General features: G+C 35.3%; 2 protein-coding genes across 2 annotated transcripts; both read left to right on the top strand.

The window, feature by feature from the left end:
• The first annotated feature begins 4,247 nt into the window (after window positions 1–4,247).
• On the top strand, window positions 4,248–5,010 carry LOC105157280 (uncharacterized). Its single transcript, XM_011073652.3, has one exon. It carries the CDS (start codon window positions 4,443–4,445, stop codon window positions 4,875–4,877), a length of 435 nt encoding a protein of 144 aa, XP_011071954.1. The 5' UTR covers window positions 4,248–4,442; the 3' UTR covers window positions 4,878–5,010.
• Window positions 5,011–5,163: 153 nt separating this feature from the next.
• Window positions 5,164–9,773, top strand: LOC105157277 (pentatricopeptide repeat-containing protein At1g08070, chloroplastic-like). Its single transcript, XM_011073645.3, has 2 exons — window positions 5,164–5,391; window positions 7,677–9,773. The coding sequence occupies exons 1-2, from the start codon at window positions 5,379–5,381 to the stop codon at window positions 9,731–9,733; spliced, it is 2,070 nt and encodes a 689-aa protein (XP_011071947.3). The 5' UTR covers window positions 5,164–5,378; the 3' UTR covers window positions 9,734–9,773.
• Window positions 9,774–9,852: the final 79 nt, after the last annotated feature.

Genomic DNA, 9,852 nt, shown 5'->3' with positions numbered 1-9,852 from the left:
CGCGGGAAATCGAAAATACCGAGTCAAACTAAATTAGGGGTATTTATAGCAGTAATTGTCAAATACTCAAGTCAAATAATCCAGTCATTAATTTAAAAATTCTTTTAATATTATACTACTATCTGTTAGAAAATTATTTATTTTGTTCTATACATATTTTTTTTCTAAATTAATATATTTATATATCAAAGTTCTACTAAAAATAAAAACACATAAATAAATTGTATTGATAATTTATTTTTAAAAAAGTTCGATATATATAACAACACAAATAAAAATTATGTAAATCTTTCACTAGTTATGTAAAAAATAATAAAATTGTAAATTTTTTAAATTTATACAAATTCTATATTTTATAATAAAAATCATAAATTTTGGATAGTGTTTATTTTAAATATAAAATTTTATAATAATTCAAATTATATTTAGAAAAATAATTATAATAGATATATTTTAGGGGTGTAAATTATAAGGTTATTATCGTCACAAAAAAAATTTTAATCCATATTATGAGGGGCTGTTTTGTTATATTTTATAATTTAGGGGTGTAAATGCACTTTATACATAGTTTAGGGGTACAAAATATAATTAACCCTTAATTTAAACATTCATTTATTTTATTCTATAAATATTTTTTTCTAAATGAATATGTTTATATATCAAAGTTCTAGTAAAAGTAAAAACAAACAAATAAATAAATATTTATATTGATTGCATAATTAATTAACACTACAATGGCCATGACAAAATTTAAGTTTTAGCCACCTAACTTTCCCCATGGGTGCATAATGGTCCCTCAAGTTATAAAAGAGAAAATAAACAATCGCCCAAATATTTAAATAAATTATATTTTCAGTCCAAAAAACTAGTGTTTCTGAATATGGGTGATCAAAAAAGTTTTAAAATCGTTCAAATAGCCCAAATCAAATTTAGACGAATCATTTATTATGATTTGCTAAATAAATCACAATTTTAAATTTATAATAAAATCGCACCGCACTTATTAGTTTTAATTTTGTTCAGTACTAAAAAAAATCGTTCAATATATATTATTTATTTTTTTTAGTACATGTATAAAATAATTTAACAAAATTAAATAGTTGTTTAGAAGATTTTAATATTGTTTTATAGAAGTCAAAGTGCATAAGTTCTTAATAATCCTATTTTTATAAAAGTTAGAATTGCACTCTCAAGATATTTTTTTATTTAAAATTCTTTTATTTCTCAAAGGGAAAAATAAATAAAAAATGGTGATGAAAATTCTTTCTGTTGAAGAACTATCTTTTTGTAGTTGTAAAATAGACAATATATTACTTTTGGTCCCATTAGATAGGGTTTTTTTCACTTGCAGTACCACACTTTACGTGTTGAACACCTTTAGTCCCAAAATCCTATTTTTTTAACAGAAATGGTCCTATTCCGTTAACAACTAACGGAAACGGCACGTGCCGTTAGTCAACTGGGGCAAAATATCACTTTTGGTCCCATTAGATAAGGCTCTTCTCATTTGCAGTCCCACGCTTTAAGTGTTCGACACCTTTAGTCCCAAAATCCTATTTTTTTTAACAGAAATAATCATGTTCCATTAACAATTAACGGAAATGGCATGTGAGTTGTCACGTGCCGTTAGTCAACTGGCAACTGACGTAAAAAATAAAGACCAAGCTTGTGTTCAGTTTTTGGAGGAAAGAAAAGACGTCAAAAAAGTATTTTTTTTGTTATTTATATATGTAAATAACCCACAAACACCACACAATATTTTTATCTTTTTTTCATCACTTAATCTTGAGAGCAATGTGCTAAGGCCTAGTACACACACCTACAGCCTTTACTTTGCTCTCGTTTTTTTCATTTCAAACCATCATCTTCTCCACTTGTGCAAAATCCCGCGTTAAAGGGAACATCTTCCAAGTAGCTACCGTCCTCATCGCGTGGAGGTGAGTTCATCGTCGCCATTTACTTCGATGCCGATTAGGACATTAGTGTGTACCAACGTATCTTACTCCGAAACACTGAGTTGTAACATGTATCATCGTCAGTGTCAACTTTTTCTGTAATATATATAATTTATATTGTTAATTTTTTTTTGTCTTTTTTGGAGTGGTGCAGGAATCATCGCCGGAGGTGCACTTGACGTTGTCCCGTGAGATTTGTTCACATTCATCGGTGTTGTTTTAAGGAACAAAATATTGCAAGGTATTATAAGACATTTGGGGGATGTTTTGGCACATTTTGGGTTTGTAAAGTGGTAGTATTTGGCATATTTTAAGCATGCACGTTGCACTTTACAACACGTTTCATTAATGATCAAAATTAGTGGATTTCAGTATATTTTTTATTTTTTTGCAATTTAGTGCTTTTGTGCAATTTTAGCTTCCGTTTTTATTGCTTTCAAGATTTATACTTACACATTTAAACACAACATAAACTATAATTACTTGCAAAAAAGGCATATCCATTAGTCCTTTTACACATAATTCACCATTACTAAAAGGTCATCTAGTAATATACAAGAAGATCCTTTTACACATAATTCACCACTACAATAGCATTCAATATTTGAAGTATTTTGAGATGTTTGTGATATCTTTTGGCCTATTGCTCTCAAGATTAAGTGATGAAAATATTATGTGGTGTTTTGTGGGTTATTTACATATATAAATAGCAAAAAAATATTTTTTTGGCGCATTTTTTTCCCTCCAAAAACTGAAACAAGCCTGGTCTTTGTTTTTTTCGCCAGCTACCAATTGACTAACGGCACGTGACAACTCACATGCCGTTTTCATTAGTTGTTAACGGAACATGACTATTTCTGTTAAACAAATAGGATTTTGGGACTAAAGGTGTTGAACACGTAAAGTGTGGGACTGCAAGTGAGAAGAGCCCTATCTAGTGGGACTAAAAGTGATATTTTGCCCCAGTTGACTAACGGCACGTGACATTCCATTAGTTGTTAACGGAATATGACCATTTTTGTTAAAAAAATAGAGTTTTGGGACTAAAGGTGTTGAATACGAAAGCGTGGGACTGCAAGTGAGAAGGGCCATATTTAATGAGACCAAAAATGATATTTTTCCTGTAAAATATTTAGATAAAGATAATACATTTGTAAAATTAATTTAAAATGAACTTTCATCAGGTTTGAATATATATTAATGATTAAATGTCGTTTTGGTATTTTAATTTTGCTAACATATTAAATTTTTTATGTTTCTTGGCAGTTTTTTTTTGTTCTGTATCAGTATTTGTTGGTTGGAAGTTGGACTTTAAGATGCTTTTAAAAAGCTTTAGTCTTGGTCTCTTTGTTGCACATGGTTTCCGTAGCTAGCTAGTTGGCCCCTTGCTTCCCCTCTCTGTAATGTGGTTGTACCAAATCTATATTCAGCTCCTGAGGTTGGTTCTGAAAATGACATTTTGACAAATTAAATTTTGAAAGAATTCGATTTGAAAAAAATCGAAATCAACCCTCAATCAAATTCAAAAAAATGCTTAGAATATGGGTGCTTGCAATTTTCTTGAGACCAAAAATTGCTTTTACTCGGTAAAATTTTAAATTAATTATTTTTCTCTATAAATATAAAAAAAATACAATTAATAATCACCTATGTAGGCGGTGGGCGATATAGGAAAATTGATATAAATAAATTGTGGACACGGTTAGGTATATATTCACCCAATTTTCCTACTCAATTCGGGTATTCATCGCTTTCAAAATAAGTACTAATTAATTATATACCCTATTTAGTTCTTCAAAATTATGTGTTCAGCCCTAAATTTAAAGATGGGGAGCCACTTTATTTAATTATCATTAATTTATGGGATAATTACACGCTCATTTCCTGAAGTGTGGTGTAATTATAGGAAAATTTTCTATGATTTAGAAAATTGTATCTAGCACCCTTAAAGTTTGCTTACATCTAACAAATAAGTCCATCTATTAGTCAAAATTTGATGGGTTTATGGATTCTCTCGATATTTGTAATAATTATAAATAACTTCTTATTGTTTGAAAGATTGTAAAACACTTCTCCTGAAATTAATGACTATCTAACAAGTACTTTCTCGTGACAGCTTATTGTAAAGAGTATTTGTTAGGCTGTCGTTAATTCCAAAAAAATATTTATAATTTTCCAAACAACGAGGGGAATATTTATAATTATAAGAAGCTTCAAGGAGCCCTTCGTAATTTACCGTAATATTTTATTTCTTTTTGTAGTCCATATGATACAAGGATGAGACAAATAAAACCATCCATATCTCTCATATACTCTCTAACATCTCAAGAGCCAATCTTGAGTGTTGAATGATAGCAAACACACAAACATATGCAAAGAAGATAGCCTGCTGCCAAACTCTAACATGAGGCTCAAATTCTCCCTCAACCTAGCTAACAACATGGCCCATAAACAACCCAGTAAACACCAATAAAAACAGGGTAAACTATGAGGAAAAACCAGAACCATAATGATCAAGAACATAATACTGAAATCCTCAAGGCTGTTGCCCAGGCATGGCATGGCCGTTCCAGCAGTTCTAAGTCGTCAACGACAACGTCAGAGTTCGACGCCCACAGGCTATACTTCAAGGGCCGGCCTAGTCGGTTCAAGCTTGAAGCGATGAACATGGCAGCTAAGAAGGAACAATGTGGGACTAGTTGGGATTTTGGGCAATCACTTTGGGATTCTTATGAGATTCTGGCTGTTTCGAAGAAGTTGGAGACGGGCTTAGTTCTGGATAATCCGTATTCTTCTGCATCGAACGAGCAGGGACACGGTGTCAAGAAGCGGAAAGAGAGTAAGAATAGCTTGAGGAATTTGTTCAGCAGAGTGTCCTCAAGAAGATTCAGTCAAGCAGATTTACCCTCAGAAGGAGACTAGTCATTTGATACATTTTTTTTCTGTCAGTTTCGTCTCTCATGATGTAACTTCAGATTTGAGGGAGCAAAGTTCCCATTTTTACTCAACTTATCGATTGGAATAAAGGGAGGAACAGTTCATTTTGAGTACATAAGGTGTTTTGTCTCTTGCGATGGTGGAAATCAAGAAACTAGACATGATTGTAGCCTCTTATATTTTTCTAGACAAGAATTCTTGTCCTTCAGATGTACCTTAAGTGCATTACTCAGATTGCATTTCACCACTAGAAATGTATCGGTCCTGTTGCACGAACCCCTAAAGTCTCGAATAATGTTGAAAAATATCACGTGTCTTCCATGTTTGCGTACAAGCAAAGATTATTCTCCTCCTCGTCTTTTGTCCTAGCGAGCAACTTGGTTTAGGCACATTGTTGCTAGAAATATGCTGCGGCACAGAATTTGAATATGCTGAATTGTCAATATCATATAAAAGATAAGACCGCAATGACTTCTGCAGAATCTCATGCTCAGAACAGGTATTTTTCATATCTTGGATATTTGAGATCTGAAACTACACTCCATTGATGAATTTTATAAAGTTATGCATATTATGTTTACTGAAGAAGATCCTGAGGTACCAGATTGGCCTTTGAGAACAAGCGTATAATGAGTGAATGATTTTTTTTCTGTAATTTTTGTAATAAGTTCAGAGTATATGGATTTGATGTTAACAAGTACAGTATCAGATATATCAGTAGGATAATGTCTGTAAGGAACTTCTGCTTTTAGTTCTGTACTTTTGGCCAAAGGAATGCTCTGAGTGAAGTTCACAAAATGGTATAGTTTCCCCAACCTTCTGACCGAACATCTTGATGAATATCCTGTTAATAACAGTTTTATTAGACTCTACAAGAGAGTTATATTTTGTTTCAGGTATGCGAATACGTCTATTAGTTTAAACTTGAAACAAGAAAAACTATATTTAGTGTCTTTTAATAAGATAGACGGATGTTTTGGTTCTCAAAGGTTAGAACCAGGTTAACCTCTACTTAATGAAGCTATGAACTTTTCAATCAATAAAGGCAGCTAAAAGTTTTCTGTCTTAGTGTAAATAAAATGAAGCAAAAAAGTATGTTCTATTGGAAGATCATTCCCCACCTGATACCCTCGCTCTTCAAGAGAGTCCACTCAGATTTACGACAGAGTTCCATGGTCTAGATATCAAGGCAACGTTTCGGGGGACTCATCAAGCTGGGTCAAAACTTTTTCGGCTCATTTAGCTCTCTTGGCTTACAGCCGCTATAGGAGCAGTAGACCACTTATTCTGTTATTCAGTTCAGTCAGAATGGTGCTGGTCACTTCTGTCTTGGTTTAGAAATACCAGTAGAGCAATTCTTTATTACATACAATTAGTTAAAGGATAAAGATGAATAGACAATCTTCTTCTACATCCAATTTGAATATATATATACAGAAGCCCTTACGTTTATCTGTTCGGTTTGCTCTGTTGAGAAGGTATTAACTTTCAATAGAAAATTTAGGTGGTTTCTGTTCTTTTTGTGAAGTGTCCGACTATATTAAGATCGTTGCGTGCTCTTACACAAGAACAGCAGAGAAATGCAGGTAATAATAGTAGTTCTATTTCTGACATGCATAACAGCATAGGGAAACGCCTTTCACTGAAAGGACTTAGGGATACATTACACAATGGAGTTGAAAACGCATGGTAGAAATATTTTCAAAGCCAATGAATATATGAAAGACAGGCATTTTATTTTAGCTAGCAGTAAATATTACTTAGACTGCAATATGCCTGCCTGCCATGATTCTAACTTAATACACCTTGAAAGTATCCCATTTGGACAACTCAAAGTTCTTGTGGTGCTGCTGGATGAATCCTTCGGCTTCCACATCAATGCTTTTTTCTTGATAAACTTCACATTTCCTATCCCTACCAACCTCAGTCACGCTTTCCTGTTCAACAAAGTGGACTTTCTTGTGCAACTCATGGGGATGATGCTGATGACTCCCACGGAAATTCTTCACGTGATGATGTTCGTGTTTCTCAGCATAGGGAGGGTGGTTGTGTCGACTCTTGTGGGCATGTTGGACGTCGGGGTAATCACAGATGACTGTAGGCGTCCTTTGCATTCGTGTAACACGATCAAGGTATTCATCAATGGAGGACTCAGAGTCCTCAACATAATAGTTGTCGTGATGGTACTCAAAGCTTCTTCTCATTGTTTAGCCTCAGTTTATTGCTCTGCAGAACTTGTAGTAAAAAAGCTCAAGATTTATAGGCTGATGCTTTGCAAAAGATATTCCGATTTGAGATATTGCTCTGATCTTTCATGAATCAGATTCTTATCTTTAGTCAGTTTCAAATGTTTGCTTTTGTCACTAGTCATGTTGCCGTTACAAAAAATTATAACCAAAATCAGATTTGTTCGAATCGAACCAATTACAAAAAATATGTAATACAATTGCCATATAATTGGTCACTTTTGCTCAACTATACACCAATTCGGTTATCCATAATGCCAAATGACAGTGAATGGAAGGCAGAGATGATTCTGGGAAGTTGTAAAGATTGCTGCTTTTGTGAAAGCATAATCATATATTTTACATTTACAGTTTTGGAAATTACAGTCAAATATAGAGAAGTGGAAATTGACAATGATTGATTTGTTTAGGGTTCTTGTTATTATGTTTGCATGCTACTTTTTTTACAAATAGCTGAAAGTCGAAAACTGGTTTATTGGAGAGCAAAAAATGGTGTATGCTCTGATAGCTTTTTCCTCACAATTCTTGACGAGAAAAGATTCCATTGCTGACTTCCAAGAGAACCCGAAAACCTTGATTCTCGAACGATGCAAGACCAGCAAAGAGCTAAACCAAGTGCATGCCCACCTGATCAAGACCCGGCGTCTCCACCACCCGGCGGTAGCGGAGCCCCTCCTCGAGTCGGCCGCGCTCGTTCTCCCCGACCCCGCCATTGACTATGCTGTCTCCATCTTTCGTAAACTGGAAAATCTCGACTCGTCGGCCTATAATGTTATGATAAGGGGGTTTAACAAGAGACAATCCCCCGAAAAATCCCTTCTTTTGTTCAGGCAAATGGTTGAACACTCGGTGCGACCAGATGAGTTCACATTCCCCAGCGTTTTGAAAGCGTGTTCGAAGCTAAGGGCGTTGAGGGAAGGCGAACAAATTCACGCCCACATTGTGAAGTTGATAGACGGGTTTGGATGTAAAGAGTTTGTTGAGAATTCTTTAGTTTATATGTATGCTTGCTGCGACAGACTTGAATTGGCGCGCCAAGTATTTGATGGGATGTCTGAAAGAAGTCCCGTTGCCTGGAAATCGATGTTTGCAGGTTATGTTAGGTGTGGTTATTGGGCAGAGGTAGTGTCGCTGTTTCAGAACATGTTGAAAATGGGCGTTGAGTTTAATGAAGTGACATTGATCACTGTTCTGACAGCTTGTGGAAAGCTTGGTGATTTGGAGTTGGGGAACTGGATTTATGAGTATGTAGTTGCGAATGAACTCATGGGACATGATAACTTGATTACTTCTCTCGTTGATATGTATGCTAAGTGTGGTTGTGTGGACACTGCGAGGAGTTTATTCGATAATATGTCTACTAGAGATGTCGTTGCATGGAGCGCCATGATCTCCGGTTATAGCCAGTCGAATCGATGTAAGGAGGCACTTGCTCTCTTCCATGACATGCAAAAGGCAAATGTGGAACCAAATGAGGTAACAATGGTTAGTGTGCTCTCTGCTTGTGCTTTTCTTGGAGCTTTACAAACTGGAAAATGGGTCCATTCTTACATAAAAAAGAAGAATCTGAAGCTTACTATCAATCTTGGAACCACTCTTGTTGATTTCTATGCAAAATGTGGGTGTCCTGATAGAGCTATTGAAGTATTCAAAGAGGCGCGTTACAAGAACGTCTGGACATGGACAGCACTAATTCAAGGTCTTGCAATTAATGGACGAGGAAAACATGCCCTAGAATTCTTCAATATGATGCGGAAAGAAAAAGTTGAACCAAATGATGTGACTTTCATTAGTGTTCTTGGCGCTTGCAGCCATGCAGGTTTGGTTGATGAAGGGCGGGGTTATTTCGTTAGTATGAGTCGAGATTTTGGCATTGAGCCGAGAATTGAGCACTACGGTTGTGTGGTTGACATGTTTGGGCGAGCAGGAATGATTGAAGAAGCCTACGAATTTATAAAGAACATGCCCATCAAACCAAATGCAGTTATATGGAGAACTTTGCTTGCATCATGTAGAGTACATAAGCTCGTCGAAATTGGGGAAGTAGCGCTGAAGCATGCTCTCAGATTGGAGCCAGCACATAGTGGGGATTATATACTATTATCTAATCTATATGCATCAGTAGGTAGATCAAATGATGCTGCAAGACTGAGAGATGAGATGAAAAGACTTGGTATCAAGAAGAGCCCAGGGTGCAGCTACATTGAATTGGACGGTATCATCAATGAGTTTTTGGCGGAAGATGACAAACACCCTGAGTCTAAGGAGATATACAACGCAATAGAAAACACCATGGCACAGATCAAGCTGGCTGGCTATGTACCTGACAAAGCACAGGCAAGGTTAGAAGCAGAGGAAGATGACAGAGAAGCATCTGTTTCTCATCACAGTGAGAAGCTGGCCATTGCTTTTGGCCTTATTAGGACATCTCCAGGGGCAACAATCAGGGTAACTAAAAACCTCAGAATATGCACAGACTGCCACAATGCAGCAAAAGTTATTTCGAAGGTTTTCTGCCGAGAAATTGTTGTTAGGGATAGAAGCCGATTTCACCACTTCAAAGATGGGTCATGTTCCTGTAACGATTTCTGGTGATCTACGAATTGTTCAATTGAGATTCAGCATTTATGTTGTATGAGCGTTATGATCTTTCATAATCAGAGGTTCTTGTCTACAGTCATAACAAGAAATTATTGCTACAATTCTCAAAGTTG

The sequence above is a fragment of the Sesamum indicum genome, linkage group LG3 (genome assembly GCF_026168435.1).
Source record: "Sesamum indicum cultivar Baizhima isolate 11 linkage group LG3, ASM2616843v1, whole genome shotgun sequence".
Lineage (NCBI taxonomy): Eukaryota > Viridiplantae > Streptophyta > Magnoliopsida > Lamiales > Pedaliaceae > Sesamum > Sesamum indicum.
The sequence above is the reverse complement of the archived record's forward strand: the minus strand, read 5'-3'. Positions and strand labels throughout refer to the sequence as shown.